The 21,953-nt window shown below is 45.7% G+C and overlaps 3 protein-coding genes across 8 annotated transcripts in view; 2 read left to right on the top strand and 1 right to left on the bottom strand.

The window, feature by feature from the left end:
* The window catches only part of impdh1a (IMP (inosine 5'-monophosphate) dehydrogenase 1a), an 18,183-nt gene extending 13,132 nt beyond the window's left edge, over nucleotides 1-5,051 (top strand). For 3 of the 5 annotated variants that reach the window (XM_031565381.2, XM_031565382.2, XM_031565385.2), the window contains exons 12-16: nucleotides 1-71; nucleotides 324-467; nucleotides 1,060-1,143; nucleotides 1,570-1,586; nucleotides 2,873-5,051. The exon at nucleotides 1-71 is cut by the window's left edge and continues 74 nt beyond it. In XM_031565381.2, the coding sequence (XP_031421241.1) occupies nucleotides 1-71; nucleotides 324-467; nucleotides 1,060-1,143; nucleotides 1,570-1,586; nucleotides 2,873-2,973 (417 nt within the window). In that variant the 3' untranslated portion in view covers nucleotides 2,974-5,051. The remainder of the gene's footprint in view (nucleotides 72-323; nucleotides 468-1,059; nucleotides 1,144-1,569; nucleotides 1,587-2,872) is intronic. The other 2 variants (XM_031565383.2, XM_031565384.2) reach the window with 1 other exon arrangement.
* Nucleotides 5,052-5,322: 271 nt separating this feature from the next.
* On the bottom strand, nucleotides 5,323-13,872 carry prrt4a (proline rich transmembrane protein 4a). 2 transcript variants are annotated; one of them, XM_031565380.2, is made up of 4 exons: nucleotides 13,056-13,872; nucleotides 11,027-11,895; nucleotides 9,563-9,724; nucleotides 5,323-8,102 (listed from the first exon to the last, which is right to left on the bottom strand). In XM_031565380.2, exons 2-4 carry the CDS (start codon nucleotides 11,853-11,855, stop codon nucleotides 6,124-6,126), a joined length of 2,970 nt encoding a protein of 989 aa, XP_031421240.1. In that variant the 5' UTR covers nucleotides 11,856-11,895; nucleotides 13,056-13,872; the 3' UTR covers nucleotides 5,323-6,123. The 2 variants fall into 2 exon arrangements, with proteins under 2 accessions (XP_031421240.1, XP_031421239.1); XM_031565379.2 differs by having other exon boundaries at nucleotides 11,027-11,926; nucleotides 13,056-13,871.
* Nucleotides 13,873-16,499: 2,627 nt separating this feature from the next.
* On the top strand, nucleotides 16,500-21,808 carry si:dkey-5i3.5 (uncharacterized protein LOC565091 homolog). Its single transcript, XM_012839154.3, has 3 exons — nucleotides 16,500-16,759; nucleotides 18,655-19,169; nucleotides 20,511-21,808. Exons 2-3 carry the CDS (start codon nucleotides 18,668-18,670, stop codon nucleotides 20,870-20,872), a joined length of 864 nt encoding a protein of 287 aa, XP_012694608.2. The 5' UTR covers nucleotides 16,500-16,759; nucleotides 18,655-18,667; the 3' UTR covers nucleotides 20,873-21,808.
* Nucleotides 21,809-21,953: the final 145 nt, after the last annotated feature.

Genomic DNA, 21,953 nt, shown 5'->3' with positions numbered 1-21,953 from the left:
AAGAAGTACCGGGGGATGGGCTCTCTGGACGCCATGGAGAAGAACAGCAGCAGCCAAAAACGCTACTTCAGGTAAACACTGCACAGCCAGGACCCTGTGCTAAACCTTTATGCTCTTTCCTTACAGACTCTGTAAGACAGCAGAGCTGCAACAACACTGAACAGTACATCATGAAATCAGATGGTATTAAAAGTTTAGTTGATGATCTTAACAGAGTGTGTGTGTGTGTGTGTGTGCGTGCGTGCGTGCCTGCGTGCGTGCGTGCGTGCGTGCGTGCGTGCGTGTGTGTGTGTGTGAACATATCTGTGTCTTTTCATTAATAGTGAGGGCGATAAGGTGAAGGTGGCTCAAGGTGTGTCGGGGTCGGTGCAAGACAAAGGCTCCATCCATAAGTTTGTGCCCTACCTCATCGCTGGCATCCAGCACGGTTGCCAGGACATCGGGGCTAAGAGCCTATCCATCTTACGGTAAGCTACTGCACATGTAAAAAGAGAGAGACCCTTGGAATGTGAGGAAGAGGAGATAAAGAGAAGAAGAGGAAGAAGAGGGAGAAAGAGAGGGAGAGTGAGAGAGAGAGAGAGAGAGAGAAAGAGAGAGAGAGAGAGAGAGAGAGAGAGAGAGAGACACAACTGCCTGCCTGGCAAAATCTCACTGCTGCCACATTTACAGGGAGTGATGGAATGCCTACAGTATGATATCGATAGGACAGCCGTCCACAGTTCATAGGCTGGAGAGTTGGAGAGTTGAATGGACACATTTGTGAATTTATGTACAGGAATAGAATAGAATAGAAGGTTAATTTGTGTCTCATGCTCTAGTTAGAGGAGCCTTGTACTTATATACAGGATCTGTATCATCTATGTATCTTTATGTATGCATGTGTTTACTTATGTATGCATGTGTTAGGCTGAACTTTAGTGTGTGTCGAGATGGTGTACCAGGTTATGCATGTGAGTGTGTGTGTGTGTGTGTGTGTGTGTGTGTGTGTGTGTGTGTGTGTTAGTTTCTGTGCCATTTGTCATGCTAAAATGCCCCCTGTGTGATTGCATTCTTTGCCAGCTCCATGATGTACTCTGGAGAGCTGAAGTTCGAGAAGAGGACCATGTCAGCACAGGTGGAAGGTGGTGTGCATGGTCTTCACTCGTAAGTCATCCTTCTCCACAAATCCGGGGCCGCTTAATCATACTGCTCTAATATACATACAATTTTCTCTTCTTTCTTTTTGGAACAGTAGCAGTTAGATATGCAATTTGTCTTCTTTCTTTTTGGAACAGTAGCAGTTAGTTATGCAATTTGTCTTCTTTCTTTTTGGAACAGTGGCAGTTAGTTATGCAATTTGTCTTCTTTCTTTTTGGAACAGTGGCAGTTAGTTATGCAATTTGTCTTCTTTCTTTTTGGAACAGTAGCAGTTAGATATGCAATTTGTCTTCTTTCTTTTTGGAACAGTAGCAGTTAGTTATGCAATTTGTCTTCTTTCTTTTTGGAACAGTGGCAGTTAGATATGAAATGTGTCTTCTGTCTCTCCTCCCTTGTTTCTTTCTCTGTCTCTCTCACTCGTGCACATCATAGATATTCTTTTGTGCCATGTAAGTACACGCAACCCTGTGCTGTTAAACCACTGCCCCATGCTGTGCCTGTGCTGTTGGTGAAAGGGGTTTAGTAAATGATCGCTCTCAGTGTAGACTTCGGGGGGGGGGGGGTTTAGTGGCCCATGTGGCTGAGTTCTAACTGCATAGTTCTCCCTCTATATTATAATCTCCCAGCACTCTCTCTCTCTCTCTCCCTCTATCGCACTCTCTCTCCCTCTTGCGCGCTCTCTCTCTCTCTCGCATTCCTCTCTCTCTCTCTCTCTCTTTTTAGTGGCTCATGTGGCTGAGTTCTAACTGCATAGTTCTCCCTCTATATTATAATCTCCCAGCACTCTCCCTCTCTCTCTCTTTCCCTCTCTTGCGCGCTCTCTCTCTCTCTTGCTCTCCCTCTCTTTCTCTCTTTTTAGTGGCTCATGTGGCTGAGTTCTAACTGCATAGTTCTCCCTCTATATTATAATCTCCCAGCACACTCTCTCTCTCTCCCTCTCTTTCCCTCTCTTGCGCGCTCTCTCTCTCTCGCACTCTCTCCCTCCCTCTCTCTCTCTCTCCCTCTATCACACTCTCTCTCGCTCTCCCTCTCTCTCTTTTTTTTTTGTGGCTCATGTGGCTGAGTTCGAACTGCATAGTTCTCCCTCTATATTATAATCTCCCAGCGCTCTCTCTCTCCTCTCTCTCTCTCTCTCTCTCTCTCTCTCTCTCTCTCTCTCTCCCAGTGCTCTCTATCTCTCTCCAGCTCTTTCAAAGTCAGCAACTAAGGCTTTTAAAGTGCTCTTGCCATTCTTTGGGAAGCATAGACTATGCCTGTGTAAATGTTTTAGAACCCGAGTAAATAGAATATTTCAAATTTCTATCTGGATTTGTTAGGATTTTGTTTCCATTTGCAAGAACTCCAAATTACTTCTGTGTTATTTGTTGTTTAATGAGCGGTTCTTAATCAACATGTGGGAAATGAACTGCATTACACCCTACAGCACTACACTGAAGTCACTATGGGATTATTCATGTGTGTGTGTGTGTGTGTGTGTGTGTGTGTGTGTGTGTGTGTGTGTTTGTGTGTGTGTGTGTGTCTGTGTGTGTGTGCCAACAACACATGGGAAATGAACTGCTCAACATACTACACCACTATACTAAAATGACTATGGGATTACCGATGTTCATGTATGTGTGTGTTGGTTTATGTTTGTATGTATGTGTGTGTGATTGTGTGTGTGTGTGTGTGTGTGTGTGTGTGTGTGTGTGTGTGTGCACGCCAAACACTCACCATCTGTCTTTTGTGTGTGCAGTTATGAAAAGCGGCTTTACTGAGGGAGGCAGAGGAGGCCAGAGCCGTGTGGCTCCTAACGTCCCCTCGCCAGCGTCACTCAAACACAACGGCTACCTGTGACTAGACCCGCCTCCTCACTCGAACCCACCCCAGCCCACCAGCGGCACCCCCCCCTTAACACGGTGCTGTCCTCCCCTTCTCCTCAAGCTGAGTCGAGTACTCTTATCCCTCCTCTCCCTCTATCTCTTCTCTCTCCGATGGACACCCCGTGTGGTATAGAGCACACCGGTGTGTTGGGGAGGCAACTCCGCTTGGGACGCCTGCTGACCGAAGAAAGAAGAAAATCAGCGTGTGACTTTCACCTTGACCAGAACTCGCTACAGCACACACAAGAAACACACAACACAAACTCCAAGACAGAATGGACTGTGCTCTGCAGGGCTGCGTCATTTTGTCCTCGTTTTAGCTCCCGCCACCTCTAGTCACTTTCTCACAGTACAGTACATCCCAATCTGTATGTGAGTGTGTCTGATATCAGCTAAACTGTAGCTCTCTGATGAAGACCCAGAATGCCCAGTAACAGACTCTTGGCAGAATCTGAGTGTTGACTGAGTGTCTCTGTTGTCTATTAGGCACCAATGTACTTATTATGGAGCTTTCATCAGTTCAAGTAACACCTTGTGCTCAACGTTCACTCCATTCAGTTATACTTGTAGCAGAACACGTGTGAAATAAATGCATACATACACAGACACACAACACACAGACACAGACACAGACACAGACACAGACACAGACACAGACACAGACACAGACACACACACACACACACACACACTTACACAGGCCTCTGAAGGACTACACTGGGTCTTTCATATAAGTGTTTAGGTCTCTGTTGCTGCACAGCAAAGCATATTATGAATCTCTAGAGTCCAGAGAAGACCTTCCAAGACCAAAGAGGAGCAGAAAACTGTGTGTGCTGTTCTACCCTTGGCTGACCAGCAATATTTCTGTTACCTAGAATACTGGTACCCAGAGGGAATCACATGTATTGTCCACAATTAGTCTCTGTAATGAATGTACATCAGATGAATGTGTTACAGGTCAAACATGAGATTATGTGAACTAGCATTAGCCTGTTTAGCTTGTGTGCTAACCTGCTTAGTGTATTCCCCTCCATGCCTTTCAGTGAGATGAGTGGAAGGTACTGGGGGGGGCAGAGGCTAAGTGTAAAGCCCAACGTCAGGGATCCTTTTTGCCTGAGCGCCTTACAAATAGACATTTTTGTAGGATTGTACTTCGCACCATAGCTTTAAATTGAATTTCCACTGTATTGGTACATAAACATACACGTATGTGAATAAAGGATATCAGAGTAATGTGAAGCTCTTTCTTTGGAAACGGAAAGGGGGAACACAAACATGGTTTGGCTTTTTTGTCGTTTGCTGTATACTCAAACACTAACTTTTCTGTGTGCAGCGTAGCACATATCACTCTTAAATAGTAGCAGGGTCAACACCAACAGCCAGTGATTCATGTGACAGAGTTTTCTGGCAGTTTTATGATTTCCACGTAGCCATTCAGTGAGGTTCTAGCGTCGTAGCTTCAGTGCCGTGGATTTGAGCTTCTCAGGTTTTCGGCTATTTATTTTGCAGTCATTTAGACATATTCAATGCAAATTCAAATGTTGTTGTTTTGCAGCCAAGAAAGTGATGTCGAGGTTACTGTAAACGTTAGATTCAACTTTATGTTCATTCTGTTACTTGCAACATTCTCTCAAACTTCTTAGGAGTGTATGTGTCTCTGTGTGTGTGTGTGTGTGCGTGTGTGTTTGTGTGTATTTGTATGAAAGAGAAAGCTGTAAATGTAGCAAGGACTATTGTTTATCTAACTTTCTTGTCGATTACTTTAAAATAAATTTGGTTATTTTGATTTATTTTGATTTAATCCCTGATTATCAAATTTCAGTTTTATGTCTGCATCCTCATTGGACTTGAACCTTGTGGAAATTAAAGTAGTGTCTTTGAGCAGTGGCCCAGTTGCAACTGTAATGGCACCCACTTTGTACCTTCTGTGCTTCTGTGTAAATCTCTCTCTCGCTCTCTCCCTCTCTCTCTCTCTATCTCTCCCTCTCAGTCTTTGTATCATTTCTCATTGTTGCTAAATTGCATAACTGATAAAGTTTGTATAACTACAAACTGTTGTCTCGGTTGTGTCATTGCCCCCCTGCAGTCAACACTAGGGAGCAGCATTAACTCATATATTATTCAGTCAGCCAGTCAGTCAGTCAGCCAGGCTGGTAGGTGATGTGGGAGAGTATTGACCCACTTGTACAAAGCCACATTGATTTTAAACTATGAGCTATTTATATCAAAAGCCTTCAGCAAGTTTGCACCACCACTTGATCTAATTCACGTGTGAACTTGGAGCTTACAAAGAGGCTGACTTTGCGTCACAACCCTTGCTATGTTAGTTTCTGGATCTTTTTTTATTAGTATTTTCAGCCACCTATTGTATGACAATATATTTTGCATAGTCTTATAAGTTGTACATGAAAAACATTACATAAATTATCATTGTAATTTCAAAATGGTAGCATTAAGCAGTAAGCAGCACAGCATGGCGAGGGAGATTCTTTGGAATGAAATGGATGCTTGAAACACTTCAAAGGGCGAATTTAAGGGCAGAAAAGCACGACACCGTTACACAGAGATTCACATTCATCACAGATGAGTCGATGCTGAAGAGTCCAAGTCTTTTCTGAGAGCTTTTCGGTGAAAACAAAACGTCCACATTCCAGTCCCACAGAGGACACTACCTGACTATTCTTCAAAGTGATCTTTTTTCTCTACCTACATACCATAATACAGTACCTGTCTTTAGTACCCTTTTATTGCATCCTTATTACTCATACCAAATATGCATACTTATAAACTTTATCTTATCATATAAACATTACATACTTATAATGTTTTACAAGTTACAAATGTGAAATTGAGTAAGAGATTTTTAACCTAAAAGTGCCTGTTGGCTTTTCCTGCTACCACTCAACTGCTCTTCACTCTATAAAAATGACCACAAGATGGCACATTAAATCTCTTCCTCTCCATTAGAGTAAAGTTCAGGGAAGCTTTTTAAAAATGGATCGAAAAACATTTCGATTTTAAATATATCCACACCAATCAGTCCATATCCCTCCATGAGTCCAGCTTGTGTAAGTGCAACCATACCATTGCACCCACAGACACATGTGCTCTTCTTCAAAGGTTCCTACAGATCAATTGTGTCACTGCTGATGCTAAGGGCATCAATCTGCCGGCACACGTTGATGAACTCAGCCTGCACAGCAAGCTCGTCCACCTGCTCCCGCTCCAGCTGCGGGTCACGCAGGCTCTCTCTGGAGGAGGTTGAGCCCAGAGTGGGGTACCTCCGCTGGGATGGGTGCCTGGCCGGTGGCCCCTGGGCCTCCTGGCCTGGTATATGACTGCAGCAGACCGTGAGAGGCGCACCTCCAAAGTGCCCCCCACAGAGTGAGGTTGAGCTGCTGCCTCTCCAGGCCCCTCTCTGGGCATGGATGCTCCTGTTAGAGGGTCTGGAGGCGTCGGCGGGCAGGTCCACATCCCCGCAGGAGGAGGTACGGTACAGGCTGGGCTCGACAGAGGTGGGGGCCCTGCAGGGCTGGCCGTCCGGGGGGCCCCTGGTGCTCAGGGAGAGTCTGGAGGTGCAGAAGAGGCTGTATGAGAAGAGTGACTCGCTGAAGAGCGCCTCATCAATGCTCCGCCGCAGGTCGATGGGAGACGGGGGACGCAGGTCGACAGTGGAGTCGCTGTAGCCCCCTCCGTCCAGGCTGAAGGAGGACCCGGTGGAGATGGCCTTGGCGAGCTTAGTGTGGACGAGCTTCTTGGCAGTCTGATCGACGGGGGTGCTGGGATAGAGGAGGTCCAGGCCATCTGTCTCTGAGAAGCGCTGGTCCGCAAGCGTGTAGAGGGGCACGCTCTCGCTCTCCTTGCGTGTGAAGCCTTCGCAGAGACCATGCTTTTCACCAGGGCGTAAGGACCAGCCATAGCCGCCCGCGAGCAGGGATGGCTTGGCCGACCCAGCCTCACCGCCGCCTGACCTCCAGGTGAACCCGGGCCAGCATGGGAGTTTGGGCATGCCGCCTCCCTGGCTCACACAGCAGAGGAGAGGGTGCGTGACGATCAGGGCGAGCGTGAGACACACTCCGGCCTCACACACGCGCAAGCTGAACTGCAGCCCCCACCAGGGCCAGGGAGGGAGCCCATCTTGGCTTTCCCCAACCGCTCCGGCCGCCAGCAGCATGGCATAGAGCCTCAGGCCGCCGCATGCCAGCAGGAAGAGAGCGGCGAACACTCCAGTGCCCGCTGCCCGCTCCCACACCCCTGCCTCCGAGAACGGGCACTGGCTGGCCCGAGGCGCGGCCACTCGGTCGGGCGATGCCTCATTCAGCCGGTAGATGTGCTTAGCGTCCGCTAGGGCATAGCAGTAGAAGAGCAGGTACCCCACAGAGAGGAGGGGGGCCAAGGTCACGAACGCCCCGGGCGGGATGAGGATGAGGCAGGGCAGGCTGGGCAGCAACACCCACAGGCCCACGGAGCCCAGGGCCAGGCCCACGTGCATCAGCAGCAGGCAGGCGAGCGCGCAGGACGAGTGCTGGAGCAGGGAGAGCGACAGCAGCTGCGTGCGCGAGCGGGCCGACAACAGCAGCAGCACCGCGCCGAATGCGGCCGTCAGGCAGGGGAAGGCCACCTCATGCAGCAGGAGAAAGGCCGTGCCGGGGAGACGCTCCCGTTGCCCGTAGGGGTCGTAGAAGAGCAGGAAGGCCCGGCTGGATCCAACCAGCAGCTGCAGGAAGTGGGCTGTGGCAAACAGGCCGCAGCTAGACGGCCAGCGCAGCGGCAGACACAGTAGGCACAGGGCGGACACGGCCGCGACCAGCGCGAACACGCAGCCCAGCCCGTACACGTGGGCCTCCCACGCCAGGCCCCACGTTGCCATGGCGGCGTTCCAGTCCGAGCGCAGAGGGACCAGGAGGGGCATGGTTGCCTTGAGAAACGGAGTCGAGGGGAGGTCGTCCGGATCAGCGTTGCCCTTGACGTCACCTGGGGGAGCAGGAGCCCATGAGGTCTCTGAGCTGTTGCAGACCCCTGTGGTGACAGCGTTGCAGTCAGGGAGTGAGGAGGACTCGGAGAGTGAGTCTGTGTCTGACCAGGCATCATCTGGAGATTGGCCTATGGGAGAGAGAGAGGAAGAGTCACAATGTTTACCTACTGTATGACTTAAAAGGAGTTGTGTATTTGTGGCTTCTGCATGCCCAGGCTACACTATTTGTATTTGTTGTTGTAATGGTGCATGTTCAAACTCAAGATATTCAGATGGTGACAAAAACAAAAATTGCGAATATTCAAATGTCTCAAAAACATGGAAAATATAACCAGCACCAAGTCAACAAAAGCACAGGCAACAAAAGCCCACTGAGAGAGATAGTTTTTCAGCCATTTGTGTCAGATGTTATTGGGAGGGGAGGCAAATACTGGAGAAAGCAAATCAGCCCCATCCCTCCCAAAATCCATGCCCACAAACTCTCAACTATGATATGAGAACCACAGTGCAACCCACAGTATGGTCCACAGATACACACTACAGTCCCCACATCAGTTCAAATGTAATTTAAGACTACTTAATAGCTCCTGATTCATGTGTGAAATCTTTTCCTTAATACTCCAGTGATTAAAAGTGTATCGAACTTGGCAGAAATGTGAAGAGAAAGGTCCTCCAGTTGATTGCATGCTGCTGGGTTGAGGACAGAAATAAACCAAGAAATTGGAAGCATACAAACATTGTTAAAGGGAAATGTGTGTGCAGTCTATAGTCTTCTAATTGGTTGGAACACTCTACAGGGAGAGCACTGTAAGTAGGCTGCCGAAAATGGGTCAGAGAAAGTGAGGGAGGGAGAGAGAGAGAGAGAGAGAGAGATAGAGAGAGAGAGAGAGATAGAGGGAGAGAGAGAGAGAGAGATAGAGATAGAGGGAGGGAGAGAGAGAGAGAGAGAGAGAGATAGAGGGAGGGAGAGAGATAGAGAGAGAGAGAGATAGAGGGAGGGAGAGAGAGAGAGAGAGATAGAGATAGAGGGAGGGAGAGAGATAGAGAGAGAGAGGGAGATAGAGAGAGCGAGAGAGAGAGAGAGATTAGGGGGGAGCCGACCTTCCTGTCAGTTGCTCTCATTTTTGTAACTATTTAAAAACAGAACCTGTCCTGATTTTACCAATAACGTTTTGAACAGTGAACAGACTCAGCCACTCTACTGGCCATTCACCGCATTGTGATATAAATACTCATACAGTATTAAACATAACACAGAGAACATAGCTGAATGATATATAACCGTCTACTGTTTGTATTTTGACCTGACTGCTATGTGCATATTTCGTACGACATGGCTCGTGGAAGGGAAGGGCGGTGAAATAGAATCCAATGAATGCCAACTGTAGGACCACACTGCTCTCTCCTCAAAGACTCCCAGAACCAGTGCCACAAAGAGATGGAGCTCAGAAAATGAGACTGTGATCCTAGGAGACAGGCCCGTCCAGAAAAGTAATGAGATTTACAATCAAACTTTACTCACAAAACCAGGTTGAGCATTAGAATATAGACTATGTGAGTAGACTGCATGACAGACAGACCCATTTACCTGTAACGTCAGGATGAACTGTTGGGAGAGATCTCCCTGCTGCTGGTGCTGTCACTGGATCATTCAGTGTGTGCTCTCCCGGGTCTCCTGCCTTCTCCTGCTTGACTCCATCAGCACCAAATGGCCCTGCGCGACTCCTGAAGTCGGACTGATCCCATGATTCTTTAAACCAGCACAAAGAGTTCTCTGGTTACTCACTCTGGACAGAGGTGCAGAATATCTTTGTTTATCATACATAGAACCCCCCCAGATCTCTTCAGAACTGTAAACATGGTCAACAGACAGGGACCCTCCCCTCTCACATCTCACAGTGTCTGGACTGCTGCCAACATCTTGGACACTCCAGCCACCAAAATGTTTTAGTGTTTTACAGGCTTACAGCCTGTTCCTGCTGAGCTCTGCGCAAATCACATCTGAGAACTAACAGTTAGTGATCAAACGCACCTAACGCACCTAAACTACACAAGCTTTAGCTTGGTAAATAGTGAGGTGAAGTGGGAAGAAGCTGGGGAGATCTCACTATCTCTGTTCCTGTGTTTGCACCTACACAGTAGGTTTGTAATAGAGCGCCTCTCTGTTCATTCTGTCTGATATACAACGGGTTTGAATCTGTACTTGTTCCTGATAGGTATTCTGCTGTGAGATGTGTGCAGTTGAAAGAGATTCCTATCTCCTTACATGAGATAGATAGCTAGAGAGAGAGAGAGAGAAAGAGAAAGAGAGAGAGAGGAAGAGCGAGAAAGACTGTGAAGGGTGAAGGGTTATCTCATGCATGCTGAATACTGATTTTGTACTGCAGCATTAGCGCTGTGTACGGCCGTGCACTGTACCATTGTCAGCATATAGAAACCAAGCGCCGACCATCACAGGATAAATCACAAACTGACAAATCACCCACCACCCATTAAACAGCTGAAGGCAAATGTCTGTAGATGAGAGAGGGATGCCTCATTGTTTGACAGCTGTGATTCTTTACAAACATAAAAATGGGCATGTACCATTCTTAGACTCTTTCATAGCAGCCTGAATCACATGTCCAATAGCAAGTTTTAGTAATAATAATAATGATAATAATAATAATAATAATAAAACAAAAACACTGCTTTGTTTTTAATGAACTCCAAATATTCCTTACTTATTCCAATCTTATAAAATAATAATAATTACAATCATTAATCATGATAAATACAACCAAATTACCAAAAAGTGATCATTCTGTCTTTGATGACCTTTTTATTGGCCTTCATTCTAAAGGACCTCTATTAAACTGTCATCTCTGAGGTCTTCAGCTGTGGAGGAGGCCATGTAGGGGGCTCTACTATGTTCCCAAACCTGTCATTGAGTAACCATGCCCCATACAACATGGAAAAGGTTTGGAACAAGGACTTCTGATTATGTTTGACAGTAGTGAGGATGGAAACCATTGGAATGCATCAAATAGCTTTACCCTGGAGAAATGCCTACCTCTGAACGAGTCTGTAATCAATGATGCCTCCTCTGTTGGTCTTATTGCAACATCTTCCTCATGAAGCACTGAGGTCATAACCTCTGTCCCTGCACCTTGTGGCTCCATGGCAACAGGGTCTAAACCTGTATCTGTATCATCCCTGGCTGCTGGCCCATGGGCATCTGAGTCAAGTGGGAGAGCTGGTATCGACATGCCCGTGTCAGGTGTAACTGAGGACCTGTCTGGTGCCGTGGTGGCAGCACCCCCAGTGTCCATCAGGCTCCGGTCTTGAGGAGCAACAGAAGACTGAGGTGTCTGTGAAGCTAGGGAGGATGTGTCAAAGGTCAAGTCCCCTTCAGTCTGTCTGATGTAGATGTCCGACATGTGATCCTCATCTGCCCAGTCTGATGGCTGGCTGTTGACCAGTTGGTCTGTGCCGGCTTCCAAAGAGTGACCGTGTGGCTCGGAAAAATGTAAAGTCCCCTCTTCCATTACGCTCTGCGCAGATTTGAATTCACTTGACGGCTGGGCGACAGCTCCCTGTGAGCCTACGTTGTGCATGTCTATTTCTTCGGCGTTCCCTGACGACGGCGGCGTCCACAGATCAAGAGGAGAGGCCGTTGCGGCCATTTTGGCTCCACCGGCCAAGGCAGTCCACATTGGCAGGTCCGATGGCAGATTGTGGTCAGTCGGTTCACTGACTTCATCCAGCTTTGACCAGGCCTTAGTGGCCATGTTTGTGGTCAGTGCCATGGCATGACAGCTGCCAAACAGGGATGAGCAGAGGAACACTGCGAGGACTCCACTGGGGGAAGACATGGTGCTCTCCCCTGAGAGCTTCAACATCAATCCGTCTGTTCAGTCACGTCTCTCTGCCATCTCACTCCTTCAAGCCAGAAAAGGCACAAATTTCAGCACTGAGACCAAGAGAGAGAAACATTTATTTTTTAGAAAAGTAGAGAGCCTGTTCCACAGTTGTAAGGTTGCCAAGAATAGTTAAAACCTCAATGGCAGCTTGCAGACAAATACAAATGCTAATCACAGGTGCATTTCAAATTCTGAAGGCAAAAACGATCCCTGGTGGTGCTTGTCACTGTTGTTCAGACTCGACTCAGACGACCGAGATTAGGAGGAGAACCGACTAATTCCAATTAATGAGTTACTTAAATTAGCACAGACACATTGAAGTTGCTCGGATGCCCCTTTAGTTTGGGGACTGTAGCACTGTAGTACTGATTTGGGCTCAAAACAAACAGCATTGGGAACAGTTACAGTAATGGTTCAAACAAGTCATCAGGCATAACCACAGATCAACATATTTAAAGGGTAAATTTCATCTGACTGTGTAAGATACATAATATAATAGCCTTCTTGTTTACCAAACCGAACGAGACTTAAAAAGACACCATGAGACTCATGCCTCTGATGCAGTTTCTGGCCACATTTAACTCAATTTATTAAAGTTTCACGCACTGGCTGTAGAGGACTCTCAGCGTGATTTCGTCTCTAGAGCTCTGTCTGACATACATACCCCCCCCCCTCAACACACATACACATAGACTGACGTGTACACACATATCCCAGACACAGCTCGCTGTTCCGTATGCCTTTGACCATGGCCATGACAGCCCAACTGACTGAACAGCCAAAGTCGTCCTTTTTTGCCTTAATTCCCTTGTTTCTGAATAGCTCTGAATATATCTACTCTCTGTCTATCCTCTTTGATCATTTGACTCCATCAGTGCTAGTTTCTCTCTCTGCTGTGTCCCGGTTCTATCCCTCCTTTAGATCTATCTATTTCAGTCTGCTAGCCCTCAGCATGTGGAGGAAAGGAAGAGAAGGGAAGAGAGAGATAGAGATAGAGATAGAGATAGAGATAGAGAGAGAGAGAGAGAGAACCTGCTCCACATTTCCATCCAGACGAGCAAAAATACCCTGCACCGACTGACTGTATGAGTGCTCTAATACATAGAGGTTCCAGGACATGCACTCCTTCTCATAAACAATTCAGACAGTGACAGCTCCCGGGCTGCAGAAGTTACTCACCCTGTAAGACACGTCGCACATGTGAAGGGGAGGAGATGAAAGGATGGAGTCATTCCTCTGCACGATGCTGCACTGCTGTAAAGATCCGTCTCTGTCTGCCTGTGTGTGCTTGCGTGTGTGTGACATAGTTCTCCCCCTCCTTTCTCTCTTGTCTCTCCCTCTCTCTCTGTCCCGCTCTCTCTCTCTCTCTCTCTCTCTCTCTCCAGCACATGCACCGCCATCCCCCACTCTTTCATGTGCCATTCATGTGCCACTCTTTCACGTCCTATTCCTCTTCCCCTTTTCCTATTTTAGGTATCCACATACCTCTAGCTTCTCCATCTAATTACTGATTCCCTTGAGGGTCTGATATGATTATTATTATTATAGTGTATATATTATTATATACATACTGTCTGTCTCTCTGTCTGTCAGTCTGCCTCTATCTTTCTCTTCATACGTACTTGGGATTAGAAATAGAAACCTTTTAAGTATTGTCAAGTATTACTCAAAACAACAAATACAATGAGAGAGATGTGAATGTCTGTTTCCATATATCATTCATTGCTTTATATGTATACATGTTTTGGCAGGGCAGATAATGTGGAAATGACTGTAGGAATGGAGAGAGAGGGCCTCTCTATGGTTCTGTTAACCCCTACAGCACAGTATGTTATTATGGCAATTAAAGAGTCATCACAAACACCGCAGCATTACTTAACGCCTTATGGCCATCCTCTCTGGGTGGAAAATTTGCCGAAAAGTGCCCAGTTCTGTGCCGGCGTCCGAGGGGCCCACTCCACGTGAATACGATGTTCCTCCATAATTACGGAGTGACTGCCCCTCATAACATCTCACATGACCCTCTCGACTGCACTGACGTAAGGGCTCTGAGGTTGTAGTAAACTCAGCAGTCACAGGCTCAGCCTCTCCAATCGGATCTGGGCTCATTAGGACAGGAAATGTGAGCAGAAAACCGTGCTCCCATTAGAGTTTCATAAATTACCTGCAAAAAATCTCAGGGAACTTCGGCCACTGAAAGAGTATGTTTTGCAGATTTGAAAGGGGATGTAGCCTTTGGGGCCTATTTTGAGCAAAGCTGGTACGTGGCCGAGGCCAGTGTTGTTTCTTCTTGATCCAGGATCAGTGGTCATTTAATCACCTTATGTGCGTACAAAGACAGCCACTGTATCTGCCAAGATGAGAACAAGGAAAGGGCCAGAGGAGGTCTGATCTTTTACCCACTGTCCTGCACCTGGACACCATAAATACAGACCATGGTCAATAGTTTAGGCATCACTGAAATGCAGTCAAAGCAGCCAGGTTTGCTATCAGTGGCTGCTGTAAGATTAAATTCTCTTGTAGAGGCATGAGGGAAGGAGTTGTTGAAATAGCTGTCTGGGACTCTCTGTATGGTTATGCTGGCTTCTGCTGTTTATTAAGACTAAGCAGTGGTATGTGAGGTTCTGAGGTGATCGGCTGTTTGTTTTGCGATGTGAAGCTGCAGACTGGATTATCAGGAGTCAGTGCTTTGTTTATGACCACATGAATCATGGCTGCAGATCCTCCTTGTGTTGGAGTGATTTTTTTGTGGTTTCTGTGATGGAACCGAACCAAACATCAGCCATTTTGTTGCGATAACTCCAGTGAATGTGGACCGCGTGTGTGTGGCCATGGGGGAGGCAAACACAGCGAGCATGTAGATCAATGTCTATTTAAACAAACCCAGAGGGGGTCTGACTGAATTAGGACACCAGCAGAGAGAAGACCATCCCTGCAAATATCATTCCATTACTGAGAGAGTAATCGCTTCAGTCTTTGGCACAACATGGTAAAAAATACTCCAAACAGTTCTCTAATATAATGCTGACTGGTGCTTTCCCAAATGTATGACACAGTACATCACCGTGCTTATAGTTTCTATGAAAGGGAGTATTGTGTAGCATTCCACTGTAGTCTGAACTGTTGGTGGTCTAATGCGAATTCATACCCAATGAATAAAGAAACAAATGCACAGGGCTCTGAGGTGATCCTGAGCATGGGACTGTAAATATTCTCTGTTCAGTGGTATATATCATCATGGGTGGCGTGAGACACCAAAGACAGGAGATGGTTATATAAGTATAAGAAATTAAAACACAAATTCAATAGAGGTTGAATGAGACAGACCAAGTAGAAGGCGAGAAGACAAATGAAACCAAATAAGAGGAAGTGGTGAGAAATTGATTAAAACAAAGTATGAGAGAATCAGGGCCAGACAGTAAGTGCAGAGAAAGAGAGAGAGAGAGAGAGAGAGCTAGAGGTGGAGAAACACTGAGGAGAAGTGTGGATAGACATAGACAGTGAGGGTGTGTTCGTTGTGCCGAATGAGCAAGCAGGAAGGCACCAAATGAGGTTTGAGTGTGAGTGCGTAGCCTGTGTGTGTGTGAGTGTGAGTGTGTGTGCATGTGTGAGAGTGTGGGAGAGAGATCAGGGTGAAACAATAGCCCAGATGAGCTGGTCAAACACATGACCTCAGCGCAGCATTCGGCCATATCCGCCTGTGGGCCACCAGCGCCTTTTTCAGACCCAACAGATCATTTGCATGAGTGCTCCTGAAAGTAGCCCTACTGAGCTCTGGGCAGGGCTGTGCTTGACTCCAGGGTGTCATAGGAAACAGACACAGACACTCACTGACAGCACTGGCTGTGACTGTGACAGGTGTATGTGGGGACTGAGTACGGCTTAGCAGTGACAACAGTCAAAACATTCACTGACGTGATCTGCTGTTGGGTCATGCATGCCATGTGCTGTGGACTTTGCATGGTACTAGTCAGTCCGCTTATTTTAGGCTGCTTCCGTCATACCATTAGGGGACTATCACATCCCAAATGCAAAACTATTTTAATGACAATAACTGTAAACCATAGTATTGCATCTGGATTTGCTAATGTTGTAGGTACTTTCAACGTTGGTGCTGGCCTGTAATTGATGTTTTTTTTAATGTTGACAAACGCATGCCTATGGGCTTACATGAAATGTCCCCTGATAATTCGTTTTTAGGCGATTTTGCCGCCATCTACCGTCAAAACTTGACATTGTTATTATGATTTGATACTTGATTGTTATTATGAGCTGTAGCCTATTTTTAACCAAGTACTCATTAGAAACAAATTATAGGAACATTTCGTCTTACGGCTTCCAGTAGTAGGATAATGGTTACATAACTGACAGAGAGCAACAGCTACCATGAGAAAATGTGATAATATGTGATTGTATAACCTTTTATCTTTTATCCTTTTGAACCTTTTATCTTTTATTTTATCTATTAGTTAAGTCCCACACATTTTGACCCTTCATTCTAGGCTACAGCTTACATGGTCAGTGAGGTTATTATGACCATGTTTTACTTAGGAAATTGGATATCCGTAAACTATTAAAAAATAGTTACAAAATCGGTTTTCTAGGTTATAAAATCTCAGAGCAGAAAAAAAACAGCAGGGAATGAGAATGCATGGTCATGTAATCAAGTCATTAAACCCACTGTATTATTGTTTAGTAAAAAGTTATTTAGGCGGATTGTATTCTCTTCGGGTCAGTTAGCTTAACTATTACATAGGCTATTTGTTATAAGTTATGAAAAAGGGAGATGGGCGGGGCGGAGTTCTAGCACCAAGTGGCAGTACATAGTAGTAGCAGCAGGCTATACATCTTCAATTTACAAATAACATTTACGACGGCAGCAGGTAAGTTTTAATTCATTTTATTCTCAGTAGTGGCATTTGATAATAACGCAATTGCTTTATATTTTTGTAGTGACAGTAAACACGGGGAAGATTTCAAATACTTTTCAAATCTGCTCACTTTTGGTGTTGTCCGACCTTGCACACACCACTGAACTAACTAACGTTTGCTAGCAAGGATAGCTACCTAGGTTAGACTAGTATGTTAGCTAGTTTAGGATAGCTTATCTACACTGTAACGTTAGTCATGTGCATTGAACACCAAGGTTACATGAAGTGATGTCACAACGTCATTCTTTCTTTCATTGTTATCATCAGTTATCTAAAATATCATGTTAAGTGACTCAAAATCTTGAGTTTGGATGACTGCTTTAACCTTTAGTAGCTTTTCGCTAGCCAACGTTACCTGAGTGATTTGATGTAAGGTGAGGTGTAGTCTGCATGTTGTGGCGCAGCCTTAACTGAGTAGCTGTTGCGGCGAGACACCGTCTCTCTATGATTTTTCAATCAGAAGACCGGAGACTGGATGTAGAAATCTGAAGTTAAATTGTAATCAATACGTCACAATAAGGGGATGCCCATGGATCATCTCATTGTGTGAACGTTCTGCAAGCCTTTTTAAAGACGAATATCTTCATGTGGGTCCTTCTGTTTGGCTGCTTGCCAAAGCCAATCAGCATTAACTATTCCCTCTTCGCTAGTACCCCTGGGCCCCTGGGTACCCCTGTGTGTGTTTGGACCCCCTGATACCCCCTCCTCACCGGGGGTTCCTGGAATGTGCTGACTTTAGTGCTGACTTTAACGTCAGTAAATCATGTCAATAGCTAAATTGCTGCTCTCCCGCCTAGTATGCCTACTTCAAGTGAGACTTTCATACTGATAAATTAATCCACTTTCAACTAGTCATAAAAAAGTATCCTACATAGCCTAGGCTACTTCAGGTATACAGTACCATATATGACTCAAATATCCATGAATTGACCCATGTTTTGACTCCTAAACTTGGTTGCATTGTAAAGTTTGTCCATTACACGAACCAAACTGCCCCCCTAATGACATCGAGCCAACGGTGTTGATGCCAGAGGTGCTTACAAATGAAAGTAATGTATTCTGGTGTTGTAAAACATCAAATATAAAGACTATTAGCAGAGTTCAAGTCTTTGGCAAGTGAAGTTTTGGTGTACGAAGGGAAGGGAAGGAACCACTCTTATCGCTGGTTTTGGTACATGAAGATCTGCTATAACCATCCAGTTGTTTTATTAGATTACAACATTCTTTACTTATGGGGAAGAGAAGGTCAAGGACTGTGACATTAATGTAGCCATTGACAGAAAGGAGGGGGAGGGGAGGGGGGCTAAATGAAGTGACTGTTGCTTGTATTCAGTCGTTCCAAATTGATCTGTGTAGTCTGGATTGCTGATTCTTGCCATTTTCAATTAGATGTTCTCTCTTTTCCCTCAGTCCTCTCTTCGGTGCTTGGTAGTACTGTGCTATTTGTGCTCAAGGATGAAGGATGAAACTTTTTACTGTCCTTCCTCTATAAGTTATATATTCAGACAGGGTGTTCTATTTTTGATTCTTACTAGGCTATATATCAGTGACCTTAGGTTAAGACCAACTAGTTGGTAATTAAGGATGTACCAAGAATAAATGTGTGTGAAATTAGTGAATACATGATTAATAATGCTTAAAGCAGATTGGGCACCTACTAGATATGTATCAATAGCTAAAATTTGCCTCCTAAACTAAAGCGTTACCCTTTCCTCCTGGCGTCATGTCACCCTGCTTTTACTCAGCAACACTTTATGACCGCATACCCTCACATTGATTCTGTTTTTGTTGCTGCTGGATCCCCGTGCTTCTGTTCACTGATGCTGGATCTTTCTTCCTCTATCCAGCTTTTCTGCTGCAATGCTCGGACGGACTGCCATCACCTCCGGGGTGACTGTCCAGAAGATCAGTAAAACCATCACCTTCTTCTGCAATGATACTCTGACCAGCTCGATCACCTCCAGGCCAGCAGGGGGCCCTGGTGCCACTTCCGCCGATCAGCCCAAGCCGCTGCTGCTTTTCCTGCCCTGGCTGGGATCGCGGCCCCAGACCATCACCAAGTACTGCGAGATCTACTTCCGCACAGGCTTTGATGTGCTGATGGTGGAGAGCGAGGTGTCCCAGTTCCTGTGGCCGCGCTGGGGGTTGGAGTACAGCGCGCGCGTGCTGGACGTGCTGGAGGACGAGCGCTTCTCCCAGCGGCCCCTGCTGGTCCACGCCTTCTCCATCGGCGGCTACACCTTCGGCCAGATGTTGGTCCACATGGCCCGTGACGGCCAGCGCTACCGCGGTCTGGCGCAGCGCATCCGTGGGCACATCTACGATAGCCTGGTCATCGGGTCGCTGGAGAGGATGGCCATTGGTGAGTGATGGCACAAACAGATCTGTCAGATGTTGTCTTTGAACATTGGAATCATAAACAGATGCAGCTCACTTTTGTGTGCTTGTGAGTGTCAGATGTAAAGGGTCCTTAATCTGCTTGCCTTTGGTGCCCAGGCCAGAGATCTGTCCACCCCCTTTCTACATTTACATTTACATTTAGTCATTTAGCAGACGCTTTGGTCCAAAGCGACGTACAAGGTAGAGAACAGTCAAGCTAAGAGCAATAAAAAGCATGGTGTAACAATAAATACTACTTTCCATGAGAATTAGAAAACAACGACCTAGAAAAAAGGAAAAAGAAGTGCAGGAATGTAACTGCTGAAGTGCAAGTTAAGCGCTAAATGTCTAATTGTCTTTATTAGGTGGTTGCCCTCATTTTTGTGTGTGGTGTTGAATCTTTAGTTCACCACACCTCTCATAGCACCCCTTCGGTAAGGGCCTACAGCTTGCATTGTGTTACTAGTTACTACATGAGGCTAGCCAAGGATACCTTGTTAATTCTGCAACATTCCATTATCTGAGCTGATTTGTGATGGCCAGTCAATGGACACACTGTTGGTTTGTGGAGATACACTTGGCAAAAGCATGCGTTTTACTTTTCTGTTCTTGGCATGGATCTGTTGTTGAGAGGCGTTTTTTGTTGCAGTTAATCAATGAATGTACTGCCAGTATTAAACTAATGTTGTGCCAGTGCCACTCTAACAATTAATTAGAGATCAGTGGCTACGACGCCTTTTTTTTTTTGTTTAGGCCTGGTGGTCAGGCATAACTTCATAGTGAATAGTGGTTACATCATGTAAGTGGCAGGGCTTAGCTCATTGTTGTTGGAGGGTGATGGTCAGAGTGTTTAGCTCTGAATTGTCCCTGTTCCCTGTGAGTACGGAACCAAAGAAAAATAAGGACTAGTCTGTCCCACTGATTTGAGGAGGCTGTTGTTGGCTCAGGCTATCAGTGGAGGCTCAAAGTTCAGAATATTATTGCACAATATCAAGGGGTAGTGTTAAGGGGCAGTGTCAAGGGGTAGTGTTAAGGTGCAGTGTCAAGAGACATCATGGAGTGTGATTAATCTGCGTAAAACATTTTGTACATGTTATTTTTCTATGATTAATCGCAATGACAACCCTAATGTAGATAGTTATTGTAGTAGCATGGTAAAAGCATGTTTGGATGTGTGTGTTTGCTGTGTTGTGTAGGTATGTGTATGTCCTGTATGATAATTAAAGACAGCAGCTTTTTGTGTGTGTGTGTGTGTGTGTGTGTGTGTGTGTGTGAAAAAATGCGCCATTCTCACAGTGTGTGTGTTTGTGTCTTTGTGTCTCAGGTCTGGGTAAAAACGTGTTCCCCCGTTTCGAGGGCCTAGTGAGGCGCCTCAGCCTACTGTACTTCCGCATGTTTAAGAAGCAGACGGTGGACTACTTTAATGCTGCCATCAAAGTCTTCTGGAACAGTCCGTTGACTTCTCCCGCCCTGTTCTTCTACTGCGAGAATGACATGCTTAGTGACCCGGAGGACCTGGAGGAATTGATCACCTGCTGGCAGAGCAGAGGGATCACAGTTGAAAAGCAGAAGTGGAAGGAGTCCATCCATGCGGCACACCTGCGCGCCCATCCACAGGAGTACCTATCCGCCCTGGACAGCTTCATGCAAAGCATCAGCATTGTGCCGCTGAAGGCTAAAATGTGAACCTCCCCGAACCTCCCCAGAAACAGAGAGAGAGAGAGAGAGAGAGAGAGAGAGAGAGAGAGAGAGAGAGATTAACATAGATTAACATAGATAGATTAACCCCCTCTCCCAAACACATCACCTTAGACCTTCAGAGGAACGTTTACCACTTCTGTTCAGTTTCACAGAAACTTTATCAACACAGCACACATGGAACTTTATCAACACAGCACACATGGAACTTTATCAACACAGCACACATGGAACTTTATCAACACAGCACACATGGAACTTTATCAACACAGCACACATGGAACTTTATCAACACAGCACACATGGAACTTTATCAACACAGCACACATGGAACTTTTCTCTCGGGTCTCCACAACGTTTCCCAACATATAGTCTTTATACAATAAAAAACAGCAAAGCTTTTAAATTCATATGAGCATATGCCACAGACACTCAGTAGCTGTACACTGTTTCTGCTTAAGACTCTTATGGCAGTAGTGAGGAACGTGCTGTGAATGCATGTGCTTACTCCCTCCATGGCTTTTGTTTACTGATGCTGCTTTGTTTTTTTTTGTGTACTTTGGAAGCAAACATAACTTGCTTGAAAAGTATACATTACTGAGCACCCTGATATTACTTGAGCTGAGCTCAGTGATGAGTGTTGAGCTTTCTATGTACTTCCATTTTGAGAGAGGTTAATAGATTAAACAAATGTATTTATGACCGTTAGAAGAACTATTGATATGATTTTGTGACAAAATACAAATGAAAATCTATGCATTGTTACATTTCAATTTTTGTAGTTTTTGTAAAAATAAATGTTAATTCTGGGGCTACTTTTCAGCTTCACTCTTATACTTTCTTTCTACGTTTGTTCCAAATCAGTGTCATCTTACCAACACATTATTAAATTACAAAATGATGAACATTTTGACAACATGTAAAGAACTGTCAGTCTCATTCTTGTGCCTGCTCTATGGACTCGTTTGGGGTTTCAGAAGGAGGGGAACCTCTGGCAAATATGAAGAGTTATGTTGCTACATGTCCGTAGCCTTGCCCTGGCACTTGCCTTCCAGTTAAGCTAGTGAAG

Source organism: Clupea harengus, chromosome 3 (assembly GCF_900700415.2).
Source record: "Clupea harengus chromosome 3, Ch_v2.0.2, whole genome shotgun sequence".
NCBI lineage: Eukaryota > Metazoa > Chordata > Actinopteri > Clupeiformes > Clupeidae > Clupea > Clupea harengus.
This window is presented reverse-complemented; position numbering and strand designations above follow the sequence as displayed.

Excerpts from the sequence above, each read along its gene's own strand:
- prrt4a (XM_031565380.2), bottom strand. The coding sequence starts at position 11,855 with ATGTTGAAGCTCTCAGGGGAGAGCACCATGTCTTCCCCCAGTGGAGTC. Across the intron at positions 9,725-11,026 it reads GATTACAGACTCGTTCAGAG|AATCATGGGATCAGTCCGAC; the intron begins GTAGGCATTTCT and ends GCTGGTTTAAAG. Across the intron at positions 8,103-9,562 it reads AGTTCATCCTGACGTTACAG|GCCAATCTCCAGATGATGCC; the intron begins GTAAATGGGTCT and ends TCTCTCCCATAG.
- si:dkey-5i3.5 (XM_012839154.3), top strand. The coding sequence starts at position 18,668 with ATGCTCGGACGGACTGCCATCACCTCCGGGGTGACTGTCCAGAAGATC. Across the intron at positions 19,170-20,510 it reads GCTGGAGAGGATGGCCATTG|GTCTGGGTAAAAACGTGTTC; the intron begins GTGAGTGATGGC and ends TTTGTGTCTCAG.